This window comes from Eurosta solidaginis, chromosome 3, assembly GCF_040869045.1.
Source record: "Eurosta solidaginis isolate ZX-2024a chromosome 3, ASM4086904v1, whole genome shotgun sequence".
Taxonomy (NCBI): Eukaryota; Metazoa; Arthropoda; class Insecta; order Diptera; family Tephritidae; genus Eurosta; species Eurosta solidaginis.
Window position 1 is genome coordinate 125840598 of NC_090321.1, and position 20355 is coordinate 125860952.

General features: G+C 34.8%; 1 protein-coding gene across 1 annotated transcript in view; it reads right to left on the reverse strand.

Annotated features, from left to right (window-relative positions):
• Window positions 1–11300: 11300 nt before the first annotated feature.
• Ptp52F (Protein tyrosine phosphatase 52F) overlaps window positions 11301–20355 on the reverse strand; it is a 2268497-nt gene continuing 2259442 nt past the window's right edge. Inside the window, exon 11 of the mRNA XM_067773018.1 lies at window positions 11301–11852. Coding sequence (XP_067629119.1) covers window positions 11358–11852 — 495 coding nt within the window. The 3' untranslated portion in view covers window positions 11301–11357. The remainder of the gene's footprint in view (window positions 11853–20355) is intronic.

Consider the following 20355-nt stretch of genomic DNA (forward strand, 5'->3'; position numbering starts at 1 on the left):
TAATACGTAAGTCGTTGTGTTCAACAAATTTGAGTACATCACTTAGCAGTTTTTTGCTTCAGAGCAACAATTTTTAGTTATTAAAACTTTTTCAAGGTTGTGAAACGTTGTTTCTCGTTTTATATCCTTTAATTCTAGAGTTAGATATGATCAAACCGCGTATGAATTTGTTTAACCCATTCGCTTTGGTTACTCGACCGCTCTGTCCTAGGGTAACCTACATATTGCGTTTTTCTGTACCGATTTGAAGGATATCTCGGTAAAAAGCTCCTTTCACACACACCCTTTCACACGGTATGATTTACGTGTCAAACGGATAGTAAATGTGTCTGTAAAATTCTGTTACATCACTGATAATAAACAAACATTAGCAGATTTTCAAGTGTCAATACAACCGCAGATATCTTCTGAACCGAGCACAGTACCGATTTGAGAGATAACTCGTTAAACAAATTCTTTCACTTCACTCCATGAACGAAAAGGACAGTAAATGTGTCTCTAAAGTTCTGTTTTTTCACTGATAATACACAAATATTAGAAGATTTTCAAGTGTCCCTACAACCGCAGATATCTTCTAAACATGGCACAGTACCGATTTGAGGGATATCTCGTTAAAAAGTTCCTTTCATGCCCTTTCATATGGTATTCTCCTTGTGTGAAAAGGACAGTTAATGTGTCCGTAAAGTCCTGTTGTTTCACTGATATTACACAAACATTAACAGATTTTAAAATGTCCATACAACCGCAGAAATCTTCTAAACCGAGCACAGCACCGATTTTGAAGATAGCTCTTTAAAAGCTCCTTTCATACCCTTTCAGATAGTTTGCTCCACTCCATGTATGAAAGGGACATTAAATGTGTTTGTAAAGTCCTGTTGTTTCACTGATAATACAAAAACATTAGCAGATATTCAAGTGACCATACAACGGCAGATATCTTCCAAACCGAGCACAGTACCGATTTGGAGGATAGCTCATTAAAAAGCTCCTTTCACGTCCTTTCTGGCGCTATGATCCACTTATGAAAAGGGCATAAATGCGTCTGTAAAATTCTGTTATTTAGCTGTTAATAGACGAACATAAGCAGATTTTCAAGTGTCCATCCAACCGCAGATATCTTCTAAGCCGATAACAATACTGATTTGAGGGATAGCTCTTTAAAGACTTCTTTCACGCCCTTTCAGATGGTACGCTCCATGTATGAAAAGGGCAGTAAATGTGTCTGTAAATTCCTGTTGTTTTCTGATATTTTCTAATATTTTACAACGGTTTTATCTTGCAAAGCCCGCTTAACCGACATGAGGGGCGCATCCGTATGACGCACGCTATTTTTATTAGTTTTTGTTTGTCGCATCAATTATAAGCAGGGATTTGTTAAGCGTCCAGACCTAAAGCTGCTTAGCTTCAGAGAATTGTTAAACTCATATGCTAAGTAAAACACTAACAATGTAGGGAATCAGGTTTATCGTCGTTATTCAGTCACAGTTTAAATTTTCCAGCAAATAGACTGCCCCGAGTTGTAGCAGAGGAGGCCGTGATACAAGGGTCGTACTGGGCCAAAAAGTGGAGAAACGTTTATGAAAGTCCACATGGTGCCTCTGTCTGACTTTTCTTCCGTATCGCTTTATATGAGCATACCAATTTTCCTAGAGAAATTGATTCAAAACGAGTTTGAAGACTATGCCGTTAGTTCTTTTCATTCGTCATATGATCGTTACTCCGACTTGCTCCCTATGTACACTACTTTTTTTAACGATGAGTATTTTGCATACGCCATAAGTCTGACTTTCCGAGCAAAGGGTGGCTTGCTAAATCTTAACGCTCGATGTTTTAAAAAATTTTTTCCAAAAACTGTTCTATGTGCAATTTATGTGTAGCTGAAGACACTTATCACTTCATTGGGATATGTCCTATATATAAAGACATATGGTTTAATAGTTTTGGTGAGAAAGTTTTAGATCTGCAGAAGGTGGTACATATCCTTAAGGGTTATGACTATATTTCACTCTTTGTTTATATAAGAAATTGAACTTATTGTCAACGAATTCTCATAAGTGAGTTGTTTAGTTATAAGTGATATAGACACACGAGATTTATTGTTATTGTCTGGAATCTTTATTTATATATTTTTATATATTTATAGTTTAATTCATTTTGCTTTACTTTCGTTATTACTAGTTGAGCGAAAATATATAAATCACTACTACTACTACTACTGACAATGTAGGTTGAATACTACTGACATACAAATATGTAGTTAGAAAAGAATAACAATTAGGCAAGTAGGATGAGTGAATTTCTAATTATTTAGAGAGGAAAGAATAGATTGTTTAATGCCAAAAACTGATTCCGAACTATCAATTTTGCTTGATTGAGATTTATAATCCTGACACAAGCTGCGGATGGGCTCATTTAATTCAAAATTCAGAAAAAGGGATATAAAATGTTTACAACATTTCCGGTTGTAAATCAGAAAGCGTCATATGGAAATGAGAATAGCCAGGTGAAAATGAGGAAGCATAAACTAAAACATAAATAACATAAAACATATTATTTTATTTTATTATTGAGCTGATCCAGTTATTCTTCTTAGATGACTTTTTGTACGTAGGCTATTATGGATCCATGTAGTGAAATTAAAAAACCAGGTTTATGAAAATTTTTCACTTAATGCCCGACGTTTCGCTAACGATTCTTAGCTTCTTCTGGGGCTTATCTTTTTTATTTATGTAAGGAAACAGAAAATTTTTTTTTTTTTTTTTTTTGTTTAAAATTAACAACCCTGTACACACGCAAATTCAAAAATGTAAAAAACACTCACATAATTGACGTAACAAGTTTCCATAAAAATTAAATATACATATTTATATATATATATGTGACTGTATCAGTACCAGCAGGTTTCGGTACACTTGTCATATTAATTTGTGTTTTGTAAACACAAGAGGTAGATTGCAGCAATATCTTTGGTGTCTTCTTTATGTTGACAGTTTGTTCTCTTTTTTCCAATATACGAAGGCTTTCCATGGTGTATCTTATTCTTCCTCTCTTCTCAATATCTAATATTTTGGTGTTTTTTATATCTGCTTCGTGTCCACTGTTTAATATATGTTGTGATAGCGCGGTATTATCTTTCTTCTTCCTTATATCTGCTTCATGTTCTGACAATCGCACTCCAAGAGCTCGTTTTGTTGTTCCAATATAAACTTTGTTGCATTGTTCGTTCTCTTTACCATTACATCTTATTTCATATACTACATTGTTTTGTTCTTGCAGCTCTACCGGGCTTTTTGTTTTTGTGAAAACCGAAGACAAAGTGCAATTTGGTTTATATGCGAGAGTTATTTTGTGTTTTTTGTTGTCTAAGTCGCGATTGAATTTCTCTGTTAAATTTGGTATATATGTAACACTGAAGAATTTATTGTTATCTGTGTCTGTGTTTGTTGTGGTTTGCTTTATATGTTTATTGTTTATTGACATTAGGGTGTCCTCTATTAAGTTATTTATAAGTTGACTCGGAAAATTATTGCTTTTTAGTATTTTATGTATTTTCTGTATGTTAGCTTCTTTGAACTTATGATGGCTAATGGTGAGTATCTTTTGTACTAAATTTCTCGCGGTATTTATTCTGTACTTAAGGGGGTGAGCAGATAGAAAATTAATTATACAACCCGAGGAGATTGGTTTGGAGTACCAGTTTAGAATTATTTTGTTGGCCTCCCTGTGTAATTTTACATCCAGGAAATGGATGCTAAGATTTTCTTCCTTTTCTACCGTGAATTTTAATTTATTGTGATATTCGTTTAGTGTTTTAAGAATGATATCAACATCTGTTCGTCGTACGATTGCGAAAATGTCGTCTACATATTTCACAATAAATTTGATATCTTTATTGTGTACATTTTTCAGCTCTAACGTTGTATATTCTAGAAGATCGTCCATGACAATGTCTGTGATTGTTGGCGAAAGGGGATTTCCCATTGGCATACCGTATGTTTGTGTAAATATTTTTCCCTCATACATGAAATAATTATTTTCTTTTAAACAGAAATCTAAGATCTTATGAAATGTGTTCCGCGAAATATTAAGTTTTTCTTGTATTGAACCAAATTTATTCATTATTATTTTTGTAGCAAGGTATGTCGATATATTTGTGAATAACGAGAGAACGTCAAATGAAGCTAGTATTTCATCATCATTTATATTTATATTATTGAGCCTATCTTTTAGATCGTACGAGTTTTTTATATTGTACTTTTCTGAGGTTAAGTCGTTTAAGGCATTTACTATAAATTTGGATAGATTATAGCATGGTACGTTGAATGATGATGCTATTGGTCTTAAAGGTAGGTCTGGCTTATGGATTTTCGGTAAGCCGTACAAGCGGGGTGCTATGGCGGCGCTACTGTTCATTTTAAATTTTTGTGTAGTGCTTATTATTTTGCTTCTGTGTAATTCATTTATCAGTTGGTTGTTTTTCTTCTGGAGCGTGTTTGTTGGGTCGTTTCTTAGTACTTTGTATTTATTTTTGTCTCCCAGTAGATCGTTCATTTTCCTTTTGTAGTCAGCTTTGTAGAAAACTACCATTTTGTTCCCCTTATCCGAATCTGTAACAACTATGTCTTCTTTGTGCTTCTTTAGTATGATTTTTGTTTTGTTTAATGCTTCCAATATAAACTTCTGAGTGGTATTGCTTCTGATGCTTCGTTTGAATTCTAAGATTCTATTGTTCAATTTGCTTCTTGCTACTTCTTTTTTATCGGTATCTCCCGTGGTCTCTTGAATTACTTGTTCTAATTCTGCAATTATTTTAATAGGTTTAAGGTTGTTTGTTGTTGTGGGTAACGCGAATTTTCTCCCTAGAGAGAGTAACCATTTTACTTCTTTTGGAAATTGTATATTCGTTTTATTTATAAATCAATCGTCATTTGTATGTATACCCAACTTTTGTAGTTGTTGGCTTTTAAGTCTCTCTAATTTTGACGTTTGAACTGTCTCTCTTTTTATCGCAGTATTTTTACTGGCGATATTTTGATGGGATATGAACGAGCTAAAATCGAATTCGTTTATATAATTTCGTAGATTCCTCTCATAGCGGTTTAGATTAGTTTTTGTTGATTTGATTTCTATATTTGTTTGTGTTATTTCTATGTTAAGTACTTTTCTCATGAAGTTGCACTTTGTTGTTTCTATTTGTTGTTTTACTCTTTGAGACGTTGTATTTATAGTGATCTTTTTCACTGTGTCAGACAGATGGTTCGGTATAAGGTCATATCTTCTACATTCTAACAAAAATTTTAGTTGTGCTTTTAGTTTGGATAGTTTTTGTTTTTGTTTGCAGTATAGTTTGAGTATTTTGTATGTGTCTTCGCCATATTTGAACTTCATGTGCACAAAGTAGTGTTTCATGTTTGCTGTTTTTTTCCGTTTGTTGTATAATTTTAAAAAATTCTTGAAAAATATCGGCAGGCCTTCCGAAATACTTATTTTATTTTATTATTGAGCTGATCCAGTTATTCTTCTTAGATGACTTTTTTGTACGTAGGCTATTATGGATCCATGTAGTGAAATTAAAAAACCAGGTTTATGAAAATTTTTCTCTTAGTGCCCGACGTTTCGCTAACGATTCTTAGCTTCTTCTGGGGCTTATCTTTTTTATACTCAGTTGAGCAGAGCTCACAGAGTATATTAACTTTGATTGGATAACGGTTGGTTGTACAGGTATAAAGGAGTCGAGATAGATATAGACTTCCATATATCAAAATCATCAGTATCGAAAAAAAATTTAATTAAGCCATGTCCGTCCGTCCGTCCGTCCGTCTGCCCCTTAACACGATAACTTGAGTAAATTTTGAGATATCTTGACGAAATTTTGTATGTAGATTCCTGGGCACTCATCTCAGATCGCTATTTAAAATGAACTATATCGGACTATAACCACGCCCACTTTTTCGATATCGAAAATTTCGAAAAATCGAAAAATTGCGATATGTCATTACCAAAGAGGGATAAAGCGATGAAACTTGGTAGGTGCATTGAACTTATGACGCAGAATAGAAAATAAGTAAAATTTTGGACAATGGGCGTGGCACCGCCCACTTTTAAAAGAAGGCAATTTAGAAGTTTTGCAAGCTGTAATTTGGCAGTCGTTGAAGATATCATGATGACATTTGGCAGGAACATTACTCCTATTACTATATGTATGCTTAACAAAAACTTGCAAAATCGGAGAACGACCACGCCCACTTTTAAAAAAATTTGTTTTTAAAGTGAAATTTTTACAAAAAATTCAATATCTTTACAGTATATAAGTAAATTATGTCAACATTCAACTCCAGTAATGATATGGTGCAACAAAATACAAAAATAAAAGAAAATTTCAAAATGGGCGTGGCTCCGCTCTTTTTCATTTGATTTGTCTAGGATACATTTAATGCCATAAGTCGAACAAAAATTTACCAATCCTTGTGAAATTTGGTAGCGGCTTAGATTCTAGGACGATAACTGTTTTCTGTGAATAAGGGCGAAATCGGTTGAAGCCACGCCCAGTTTTTATACACAGTAGGCCGCCTGTCCTTCCGCTCGGCCATTAACACGATAACTTAAGCAAAAATCGATATATCTTTACTAAACTCAGCTCACATAATTACCTGAAGTCACTTTCTATTGGCATAAAAAATGGCCGAAATCTGACTATGACCACGCCCACTTTATCGATATCGAATATTACGAAAAATGGAAACAGTGCCATAATTCTATACCAAATACAAAAAAAGGGTTGAAACATGGTAATTGGATTGGTTTATTGACGCAAAATATAACTTTAGAAAAAAAATTTGTAAAATAGGTGTGACACCTACCATATTAAGTAAAAGAGAATGAAAAAGTTCTGCAGGGCGAAATCAAAAGCCCTTGGAATCATGGCAGGAATACTGTTCGTGGTATTACATATATAAATAAATTAGCGGTACCCGACAGATGATGTTCTGGGTCACCCTGGTCCACATTTTGGTCGATATCTCGAAAACGCCTTCACATATACAACTACAACCACTCCCTTTTAAAATTCTTATTAATACCTTTAATTTGACACCCATATTGTACAAACACATTATAGAGCCACCCCTGGTCCACCTTTATGGCGATATATCGAAAAGGCGTCCACCTATAGAACTAAGGCCCACTCCCTTTTAAAATACTCGTTAACACCTTTCATTTGATACCCATAATGTACAAACGTATTCTAGAGTCAACCCTGGTCCACCTTTATAACGATATCTCGAAAAGGCATCCACCTATAGAACTAAGGCCCACTCCCTTTTAATATACTCATTAACACCTTTCATTTGATACCCATATCGTACAAACAAATTCTAGAGTCATCCCTGGTCCACCTTTATGGCGATATCTCGAAAAGGCGTCCACCCATAGAACTAAGGCCCACCCAGTTTTAAAATACTCATTAACACCTTTCATTTAATACCCATATCGTACAAATTAATTCTAGAGTCACCCCTGGTCCACCTTTATGGCGATATCTCGAAAAGGCGTCCACCTATAGAACCAAGGCCCACTCCCTTTTAAAATACTCATTAACCTCTTTCGTTTGATACCCATATTGTACAAACGCATTCTAGAGTCATCCCTGGTCCACCTTTATGGCGATATCTCGAAAAGGCGTCCACCCATAGAACTAAGGCGCAACCACTTTTAAAATACTCATTAACACCTTTCATTTGATACCCATATCGTACAAATTAATTCTAGAGTTACCCCTGGTCCACCTTTATGGCAATATCTCGAAAAGGCGTCCACCCATAGAACTAAGGCCCACTCCCTTTTAAAATACTCATTAACACCTTTTATTTGGTACCCATATCGTACAAACTAATTCTAGAGTCACCCCTGGTCCACCTTTATAATGATATCCCGAAAAGACGTTCACCTATAGAACTAAGGCCCACTCCCTTTTAAAATACTCATTAACACCTTTCATTTGATACCCATATCGTACAAACAAATTCTAGAGTCACCCCTGGTCCACCTTTATGGCAATATCTCGAAAAGGCCTCAACCCATAGAACTAAGGCCCACTCCCTTTTAAAACATTCATTAACACCTTTCGTTTGATACCCTTATTGTACAAACGCATGGTCCACCTTTATAACGATATCCCGAAAATGCGTCCACCTATAGAACTAAAGCTTTTTAACACCTTTCATTTGATACCCATATTGTACAAATAAATTCAAGAGTCACCCCTGGTCCACCTTATGGCGATATCTCTAAAGGTGTCCACCTATAAAACTATGGCCCAACCCCCTTTTAAAATACTCTTTAATACATTTCATTTGATACGCATGTCATACAAACACATTCCAGGGTTACCAGAGGTTCATTTTCCAATATGGTGATTTTCCCTTATTTTGTCTCCATAGCTCTCAACTGAGTATGTAATGTTCGGTTACACCCGAACTTAGCCTTCCTTACTTGTTATTTATGTAAAGAAACAGAAAAATTTTTTTTTTATAAAATTAACAACCCTGTACACAGGCAAATTCAAAAATGTAAAAAACACTCACATAAATTGACGTAACAAATTTCTATAAAAATTAAATATATATATTTATATATATATATATACATATGTCTGTATCATTACCAGAAGGTTTCGGTACACTTGCCATACTAATTTGTGTTTTGTGTTTTGTAAACACAATAGGTAGATTGCAGCAATATCTTTGGTGTCTTCCTTTATGTTGACAGTTTGTTCTCTTTTTTCCAATATAGGAAGGCTTTCCATGGTGTATCTTATTCTTCCTCTCTTCTCAATATCTAATATTTTGGTGTTTTTTATATCTGCTTCGTGTCCACTGTTTAATATATGTTGTGATAGCGCGATATTATCTTTCTTCTTCCTTATATCTGCTTCATGTTCTGACAGTCGCACTCCAAGGGCTCGTTTTGTTGTTCCAATATAAACTTTGTTGCATTGTTCGTAAAACATATTATCCTAAGAAGGTAGGCCCGTTGCCACGTATTCTTATTACCATTTTTTATCCTCATTTACACACTACGTTTTCCGATTTTCATTTGATGCTTTCTCATTTACAAAAGACTATTCTCATTTCCATATGACGCTTTCCATTTACAATTGACTATTCTCAATTACAACTGATGCTTTCGAAGCTTTAATTGACAGTTTCTCATTTACAAGTGACTATTCTCCATAAATCGCTTTCGCATTAACAATTGCCTAATCCTATTTCCATATGACGCTTTCGCATTAATAATTGACTAATCTAATTAGGGTATAAGTCTAGTTGAGGGACCGACTGTTAATGCGCGTCAAAAGACGCGTATTGACCTCGACAACAATATTCCGAAGGCGGAAAGGAAAGATTTAATCTCTGTGCGGAGATATTTGCAGTTGAAGTTGCTGATTTTCATGTGGTTTTTTTAATGTTGTTGTACCAACAAAAAAAAAATTGTGAACATAAGTGTTTTTCGCGGATATAGTTTTAGTCTCCAAACCGGTGTCGCACCCACCTAAGGTAATTTTTTATAAGCGCGGCCGAAGGCCGCCAATGCTGAAAGGTGTTCTGCGGAAAGATACTATGGATCCCACCCCGGTTTCGGAGGGACCCGCGGGTCATTTAGCGGTTTTTCGTATTCTTCGCCTTCGAATTATTAATAATGACCCACGGGTAATTTTTCGGTTTTTCGTATTTTTCGCCTTCGAATTAGTAATACTGAAATTTTCATTTTCAAAGGAAAGATTTTATCCCTGTCCGGAGATATTTGCAGTTGAAGTTGCCGATTTTCATGTGGTTCTACCAACAAAAAAAAAAAAAAACATTGTGAACATAAATGTTTTGCGCGGATATAGTTTTAGTCTCCAAACCGGTGTTGCACCCACCCAGGTTAATTTTTTATAAGCGCGGCCTAAGGCCGCCAATGCAGAAGGGTGTTCTGCGGAAAAATGCTATGGATCCCACCCCCGGTTCGGAGGGACCCGCGGGTCATTTTACGGTTTTTCGTATTTTCCGCCTTCGGATTATTAATACTGATATCAAGACACGTCGTTTGACAACCCTCTTGATATTTTTGATAGCGTATTAGCAGTCGACCTCTCAACTAGACTTTTACCCTAATTATGATCCCGCCCCCAGTTTCGAAGGACCCGCGGGTAATTTTTCGGCTTTTCATTAATATCTTTTGAAAAGGCAAATACTGTAGAAATCCAAAAAATTTTACTTAGCTTTCGAAGTGCGCCTAAAACAATCCACACAATAATGATAAATTACATATAGAATTAGGGTGTACCTAAAATGGTGTATAAAAAGGAATAGTAACAAAAAGGCATGCTTATAGCGTTTCCTTTTCTGGCTATAATGTTACGCCTTTTGTACGCCGCGCAAGGGTTGTTGTTCCATTCTAAAAAACAGGCAACGCCTTTACGGGGCATTTCGTTCTTTTGTGAAAATTGTTGCCTGCTCGGAACGCAAAAGCGTTACACTTTTACCCTGTATAAAATGGCGGTGTGGCAGTGCAACTCTGTGAAACTCTCAATTCGCCCTTCAGTTCCACATATACTCTGTTAATATGATTGCACAGATCACCTACCAGATTGCGCATTCACGAATTCAGCTTCGTTCTTCGCAACTACGTCACACTTGACTTTTTGAGGGAATAAAAGAAAAAAAGAAAAAAACAAGAGCTAAACGAAAATGATGTAAGAATTGCCTATAAAATAGAGATGATCTAATGTTTACATGCGCAATGCGCAATCTTCTTGTGTGATTTGTGATATGATTGAATATGGTGAGATGAAATTTTCTTTGTATGCACTATAAATGTTGACAATTTTCTGGGTTAGGTGTAACACTATTAAAGCTTTACCATTTACTTAGGCAACAATTTATTTCAGAAAAGAAAACGCTATTAGAGACCAAGCGCAAAGCGATCAGCGGGGCATTCATATGGCTGAGTGTTTAAGGGCATCTGCCTTTACAGTGATATGAATGTTGGAGATTCGAGTTCAATATTCAGCTCCCGAGAAGCTAGCTGATGAAGAAGTGAAATTCATAAACATGTCCTAGTAACCATCGCCGTTTGTAACCTTTGCAATTATTCTCTAATATCAATAACAAAAACAAAATTGTATAGACCAATATGAGCTTGTCTCGCTAATTAAATACAGTTCTAGTAAAAGTGTGTTTGAATTCTTTCCGTTAAAAAAACTTATATCAAATAATTGGAATCGAAGTGAATAAATACAAGATTACCATTATAACGTTTTGAAAAAGAAAAACCTAAAATCCTTTTATTCATTTTCGAGTAAATGACTGAAATATTCAGGCATAACACTCACTATTGTATTTTTTTGTAATCCACATGTAAAATATTCCTCCAGCTAAGGCCAAAAGTAAACTGCTGCATATACTTGAAATGATTAGTGCCAACGAAAAATGCGAGTCAGTTGTAAACTCTAGTAGCGCCACATCGCTATAACCTGACCTTGAAAAAAATCGTACAACCACATAATAATCTGTTGCCGATTTCAATGGCCCGTTGCAGTATGTTTTGTTTGTCTTACAATCCATGAAATCAGAGCTCATCGTTTTTGTATTTTCTTTGCAATTTTCACTACCGATTGTATAAATTACATAGCTACCGTTTATAACTCGCCGTTGTAATGGGTTCCAACGGATTTCAGTGGTTTGATATTCAAAAATACAATTATTTCTGTTATTACTGTGTGAATGTACTTCATTCCATGACATGGTAGGAGGCCACGTGTTTATTGTGTTTAATGAATCGAACCGCAGCTCCGGTACAGGATTGCATACCTTAAAATAAACAAGTAATAAAAACAATTAGTGTTTGAAAACGCTGTAAAGTCTCTGTATACCATAAAAAAAAATAATAAATATATAAAAATAAAAAATATTGTACTAGTAGGAACAGATCAAAATCCATCTCTTAGAACATTCCTTTTCAGATGAAAATTTCCGACGAATAGGAATAGTAAAGGGTACCTTTTTTGTAGTGAAATTACAATGTTAGGTAGAAGGGAAATGGAATATTTCTAAGTATGTCATACGACAAAAAGGATTAGATTTCCACCCACGTATGGTTGGCCTCCATCAGGTGAGGCACCGATGGTATGCTAGGTCCTAAACATGTTGCTGAATTTTTTGAGGGCTTGCACCAACGACGCTCCACCTTATAGGAAGGCGGCGGGATGTCGGTACACAAACAGGCCAACCGTCCTAATCCAGGATGCTGTGCAGACCGTGCCTATTGGCTGATTTCCAGCCAGGGGATACATTCGGCTTTATTCCAACGAAACCCTACCGATACCGGGTCGCTGCGGCTCTTTCGTCGCGGTTGTTACAAATTTGCAAAGATTGTAGCGTGTGGCAATACGGCGAGCTTGCTTGGGCTATAGGAAGTTGTTTCATACCTCCAATGCGCTGATTGATGTGGTGGATAGAGCGCAGATCCGCACTATACTATAAATCAAAGTATGGATATCATGCATGATGAATGATACCGAATATACCAACACAGAATAAGAAATTACTTAGTGTATCATGGACTAAAGTGAAGGGTCAACACTTCATCTTCCAGGTAAACAGGCAGGACATCCACGTCGACGGTATTACGCTACCTACTGTCTTACATCAAAAAATACTGGGTATTACGATCGAGCAGGATATATATTTTGGCGAGCACGCATACGCAATACTACCTAAAATACAGAGCCATAATAAAATCCTCAAAGCTCTTGCCAGCAGCATTTCAGGTAAAGATAAAGAAATGCTCATTATCACTTACGAAGGAATTGGCCGGCCAGTTGCATACTACCGTCCCCGATTTTTACGCGAGCATTATTAGGAAATACGGCCCCTGAGAACTTAGCCGTATGTAGAAGAAAAGCACTAAAAGGTCCTCAACGATATCCACAAAAGGCGTTGGACTTCTTTGCCAAGAGATACCCAGCGATCTCTCTAGGGAGAGAAAGGGGAAAGAACCTCCATGAATTGAGAAGTTTCCTTGAGCTGTGCACATATTACCGCCGACTTGTACCAAACTTTTCCAGCGTAGTCCATAGCCTCCACGAGCTTACAAGAAAAAATAAAGCTTTTGAATGGAAGACGGAGCAAGGAGTGGCTTTCCAAACATTGATAGAGCGTTTTTGCACTGCCCCAATGTTGGCATATCCGATTCAAGGAGCAACGTTTATTTTAGATACAGATGCGAGCTGTTATAGGAGGCGTTTTGTCACAACTGGTCGATGGACAGGAGAAGGTAGTTGCATATTACAACCGATCAATTGGAAAACCAGAGAGGAATTATTGCGTTACACGGAGAGAGCTGTTGGCATTGGTAAAGTGCATTAAACATTTTCACAAGTACCTCTACGGCCTGCGATTCCGCGTCAGGGCAGATCATGCAGCGTTGAAATGGCTCCTGCAGTTCCGTAATCTAGAAGGGCAATTGGCATGGTGGTTCGAGCCACTACGAAGCTATGACTTTTCCATTGACATGTTATGCACGGGCTCGAACGAAACGAAAGACAAAATAAAGAGGATATGTCAACAGAGAGTCCTAATGGAAAGTCATATTTTGCACAGTGGAACAATTTACAATTCTGTGGACATTTGACAAAACAACTTCTCTCGAAATAAGACAATTTTCTAAGATTTGTATCATATATATGAATATTTCCTTATAGCCATTTTCCTGGGACCGTTAGTTCAAAAGTTATAACGGTCTTCAAAATAACTTCTTTTGTAGTTTTTTACTGTTACATGTGACAAAAGAGCTTGTCTCGATTAAGCTGGAATTTCCAACGTGAAATCATAACGGAAACATATCAGAAAAACTTGTTTCTGTTTATAGTTTGAGTAACTTCAACAATTTGAATTTGACAAAACAACTTCTTTTAATTGAAGTTCTTTTGTCAAATGCATGCTTAAAAAAACTGCTTTCTCATTTGAACAAGCTGATTTGTCAATCATTTAGTTGCCAAATAAAATTGTGACAGAACATCTTGCATCAATACAGGTTATTTATTGCGAAAAAAGTGTAAAAAGTGAAATCTTATTTGCAGAGAAGTGCTATAGCTAAACTTATAAAAGTAAAATAAGCAAATTAAGTTGCTTTTCGAAAATAAAACAAGTTTTATTGAAAAAATGGGAAGAGGTATAAAATTAGTGGCTGTAGCCCAAAAAATGAATGTCACCTACAATATATGCCCTAGTGGAAGTGTGCAAAAGAAAAAAATAGTTCATCCGTATGGCTTCGTGCATGGTGAAGTGTTGAGAGAACTCCCAAATGAAACAGCTTCATCTTATAACATGCTCTTCATCCTATAATATGCATTTCTTTGTTGCGACAACATCTAAATACTTCTCAATTTAGGAGCTTTGAAAGCGATAACTCAGAAGAAGATTTATTTCACGAAACTGATTACAACGATTCAGATTATGTTCCTTCGGGCATTTGTGGTAATAATACTACATCGGAAAGTATCATAATGATGGAAGGTGTAATTGAATCAAAGCTTAGCGATACAGTTTCACCACAATTTAATGAGGAACTACTTCTGAATAATCCAAAGCCAACAAATTTTAAGAAAACTAATAAACTAAACAACAATTTGGGAAAAGAATATTGTGACAAATATTAGCAACACTAAGGGATACTATCATCTATAAGCCAATACTAAGCAGCGACTTGTATGCACATCAACAAATCAATCATTATGTATATGGGGTATTCCATCCCATTTCGACCAAATTTGAACTCGACCCCTTTTTAATTTGCTGAAAGTTTTTCTTCTTTTTCTAGCTTACGAAAGACGTTTTTCAGAATTTTTTCAAATTTTTTCATCCAACTCAAAAAAAGTTATGAATTTTTAAAAAAAAAACCGTTTTTGTTTTCAAAATGCTATAACTTTTTCAAAAATTTACCGTTTGGGATCTTTTTTTTTTTTAATTTGTTTTTAAATGTACTTTTCGGAAAAAATACCAAAAAATTTTTAAAGTTTTTTTTTAATTTTTCAGTTTTTCGAGATTTTTCGAATTTCGCCATTTTTTATTTTTATTTTTTTTCTCATAAAAAACTTCAATTAATTCTGCAATCATCCCCACTAATCCCGGAGTGGGCCGATTTTTTTTATATTTTTTTTATTTAATTGAAAAAAAAATTTTCAAAAATAAAAAATTTTTTTTATCAATTTTATTTATATAACAGAAAATGTAAGAAAATGATTTCTAAGTATTCTTTTATTTATATATCTGAGATACTCCCAAAAGTAGGAAATCTGTGGAAGTATCACTCACATATACTGTGAGAAGCTATAATAATCGTGCAGCTGTAGTTACAGCTGAGAAATTTATAGCTGGTAAACGAGTAGTAAATTCTAGAAATAGAAACGGGTAGAAGTATGCGAACGATACATTACAGAGTATAAAAGGTGTTAAAGCTGAGTAAGCAGTAATCAGTTTGTTTTAAGCAGTTTGATTTAAGCACGCTATCTGTTGAGAAGTAGAAGTGTTATTGTGAAAGTAGTCTAATAATTTTGCATTATTGAATATTGGAGTTAGTTATTCAACAGTTTAGTGATTCGAACGGTGCGCCATTTGGAAGCATCGCCATGGATTTCGCTGGTCCAATTCCTGCTAGCAATTGCGGAAACAAATATGTATTGGTGGTTATGGATTATTTCAGCAAATGTCCAGAGGAATACCCAATCCCAAATCAAGAAGCGGAAACAGTAGCAGAAGTGTTTATAAACGATTGGGTTGCAAGGTATGGTGTACCAATAGAGTTACATTCTGACCAAGGCAGGAGTTTCGAATCAGCTGTGTTCCAGGAAATGTGTAAATCATTGGTCATTCGAAAAACACGGACAACTGCATTGCATCCTCAGTCTGATGGTATGGTGGAACGTTTCAATAGAAACTTGGAGGAGCATTTAAGTAGTATGACGAATATTAGCAACACTAAGGGATACTATTATCTCTAAGCCAATACTAAGCAGTGACTTGTATGCACATCAACAAATCAATCATTACTAGAATCGCCTGTGGTCGAAATTCGACCAACGTGTATTTTTCAACTCAGTCTATGCATCAAGTGTTGGAAATATAGCAAACTGGTCTAGCTTACTTAACTTTTTCTTTAAAATTTTGAATTTGATCTAAGATTTTGTACTTTTTGATTGTATTTTCTTAAATTTTCTACAAACTTTTCATAATTATAATTATAATTATAACGTTTTGGAGCTCCTTAAACAAAAATATAAAAATTATGTAAAATCATATTAAATTGACATAGAATTATGGTGAAATTACTTGAAATTGATTGAAAAATAGGTTTTTCCACACCACCCGGAAGGTCCCCGTTGGCGCGCTACCGAAGTTAGTTTTGGGAGCTCGGTTCCCCAGTAGGCCTATATCACCCATATACACATATCGCCCATTTACGTCAATAGTGTCATAATTCAAAAAACACGAACTTTTAGTTAAAAATTTAGAAATTTGCTAAAGGAATTTAGCCTATTTCACGCCACCCGTTTAAGTTGGTATAAATACATATCTAATATGTAAGAGTGACACAAAACAAAAATTTCGAGTAAAATAGAGGATACCTTCATAAAAAATAAAATAAAAATATAAAAAAATTATGTGATGAGAAAGAAGGCAGAGTTTACTAAACAAATGTTTAATTAAAGAAAAAATAAATAAAGTTCTTAAATTGAGAAAAATTAAGTGAAGTGAACAAACAGTTCCATATAAAAACGCAATAAGTGCACTTATACTTTTTTCCGGGTTTTAATGTGATCATTGTGGAAATATGAAGATTCTAATATTCGGATATTTAATGTTGGGATCCCATTGAGATCTATGTACGTAATTAATTTGTATTAAATTTGTAAACACTCCATTTCATGAATATATATGACCATATCTACCATAAAATATCGTGTGTGAACAATATAATACTAAGATATAACAGAGCAGAATAAATTAGGAAGAAAGGAAAAACAAACAAAAACATTGAAATTATTCACGCAATCATATTTACTAAATAAAATTGATTTCATAACTTTAAGCGGCATAAACCAATTAGGGTTTTGGGATATAAGCATCAGATTAATGGATATATAATCCAACAAAGTTAGCCTAATAATAAATACAGTGGGTAACATACTGCCTATGCAAGAAGGCCGCTATGATGCCGGTTGCCGCTCTGACCTAAAATCAAAAAAGTTTTTGGGACGTTTTTTTGTTTCGTAATTAGCATAAAAGGCAATATAAAAAATGTAATGTTATATTTTTGTAACTTTTTTTTTTTTGTTCAGTATAAGACGTACTTTATCTAAAATGAGGATTAAATCTGCAAATGCAACAACATTTTCGAGCAAATTTGCCATTAATTGTTATAAATAAATTAGTTAGTTTCAACAAAAGTTAACTCATTATTTGTGATTTCATGTTTTTTTGAAAACAACTAAAATAAAAAACAAAGAACCTGTTAAATAAAGACTTATGTATTTACGTGTAGGTAAAATTTGCCACAAAAAATGGGCCGGTGAAAAATTAATTCTATTTAGATTTTTGGTACGCTATAAATTATTTTGGAACAATTTTTTAGGATTTTGGTAGAGGCTATTGTAGTTAAGCGGCAACAATGGGAAACCATATTTGTATGCAGGTGAAACATTTGTGCCTTCACATTAAACACTTAGATAATTGTTCCCAAAGATGGCGCGCGTGTGCATAAATGTTTAGGTCTTTGAAATTCGCATTAGAAAACTTAGATAATTACAATATTTGTATGAATTGTTCGAATTTACAAAAAAATTTTCTATTAATTATAAAGAAATAGATTAATATTTGTTAACAAAAATAGGCCTATGCACTGCGGCTGATCAATACAAATCGATTCATATAACCTTTATATGATTTTACGTATGCTAAGTATGCGAAACAGCCTGTCAATTGATTGTATGTAAATTTTGTTAGTGCATTAATATATAGATGTCTATACATATGTCCATACAAGCAGCGGGGAGTAACGCACAAACACATACATATATCTCAGATAGTTCCAAAAGTAGGCAATCATCTGTGGAAGTATCACTCACATATACACGCGCATGGGCTATGCGAGAAGCTATAATAATCTTGCATCTGTAGTTATAGCTGCAAAATTCATAGCTGGTAAACGAGTAGTAAATTCTAGAAGGAAAAACGCCTAACAGTATGTGAACGAGACGTTACATAGTATAAAAGGTGTTAAAGCTGAGTAAGCAGTAATCAGTTTGACTTAAGCACGCTTTCTGTTGAGAAGTAGAAGTGTTGTTATGCAAGCAGTCTAATAAAGGCCATTTTGCAGTATTGAATACTGGACTTATTTATTCAACAGTTAGGTGATTCGAACGTTAGCAGAAGGATGTAAATAAGCGGAATTTCCCAAAATTAGTTACAACATGTTACATGGAAGGATAAGACAATGCCAGCAAAGAAAAATTAAAAATTTATCGATTGCTTTAAAATGAGTAATACAAAAATCACCGTGGACCAACAGGAAAAAATATTCAAATCCTTCTGGAAACTGGGGGATTATAACAAGCGACGCTATTATCTTGCTCGTACATACACATAGAGCCCAAAAAAAGTGAAACGCTTAAAAAAGCCTCAAATCCAAGAAATCGACAGTTTGTTTATTTTTATCACTTTGAAATTAATGGACAGGTAACTCGAGTATTCAAAAAGTGTTTTTTTTTTAAATATTTGCGGAAACGGATCAAAGTATTAAAACTGTATGTCGTCAAAAGTTCAAAGGCCATTTTGGTGGAGATGTCGCAAATGACAAACGAGGTAAGCATTCTCCTCATCATATGTTGTCAATCGAAAAATATAATGAAGTACTTGCACATATACACAATATACCTAAGTACCAAAGCCATTACAGTCGTCGTCACACTAGTCAGCTATGCTTCCGGCGTGGTCTAAGCCTTGCTCACTTATATAGATTGTATAAAGAAAATTACTCTGAGCCGGTTTCAGAAACCAAATATCAAAAAATATTTCGACAAATAAATATAAAATTTAAGAAGCCTCATGTTGATCTTTGTAATAAATGTGAAATCCTAAAATCCCGTGTAGAATACACGACGGAGGAAAAGAAAAGAAACAACTGTTAATGGAACAAAAAGGACATCCAGATGAGGCAGATTTTGCATATAACTGCAAAAAAGAAAACGACAAACAGATGGCCATTTACCATGGGAATGTAAAAATGTTTTCGTTTGACTTAAGCAACGTTTGCAAACTCCGTACCTACATGCTTCAATGTTTTTTTATAAACGTCCATTATGGACTTTCAATTTAACAGTACACGACGGAGAAACGAAAAAAACAAACTGTTACATATGGCAGGAAGTAATGGCACAACGTGGAGAAAACGATATTGGCCCCAGCATTTTTAAATGTTTGATGAGCCTGCCAGAATCTATTACTCATGTTATTATGTACAAAGACTCATGTCCGGGACAGAATCGTAACCCTTATATTTCGGCCATGTCTGAACATGTTATCGAAAAACATCCTAGTATAGCGGTTATAGACCATAAACTTCTAATTGTGGGACACACGTATTTTGAATGCGATTCCATTCATGCACAGATTGAAAGGAAAAAAGAGAAATATGTCAGGATCCATTCAGCATCCGCACGACTGGGCCAACCTTATAGCTGCCTCGAGTATTAAGAGTTTTTTGACTTCAGTGCCCTCCTTAAAATGAACTACGCTTAGAGGACGACAACCTCAAGAGGTAATTTTCAAATCATAACTTATAAATTTCAAACTTTTTCGTTATTAAACATATAATGATACTTATTTAGATGTATGCATATATTTAGTCTATTTATTTAATCTCGTCAATTTCAGGTGACAAGTTTGAGTGGAAAAACGTTCGCTGAATGCGCTATGAAAAACAAAAGCTTGCAGTTTTACAATATAAGACGTCTTTGAAACCAGAAGTGGAATTTAATGAGTTAAACATAAACCCTCGTCGTCCAGGAAAGTCGGTTCCTCCATTTCCGACGAGCTATACATCTTTGTTGACTATAACAAAAAACAAAATGCAAGATTTATTGGATATGCTGCGCCTGATCAACACCGATTTTCATACCATTTATAGACATTTACCAGCAGAAGGTGAATGAGAAGTCGAAGCTGATTCGGAACTAGATGATATAGAAATAATAATAATAATTATCATTCTTTTCTATACTTACATATATGCAAATAGTAATTTAATATTATACAC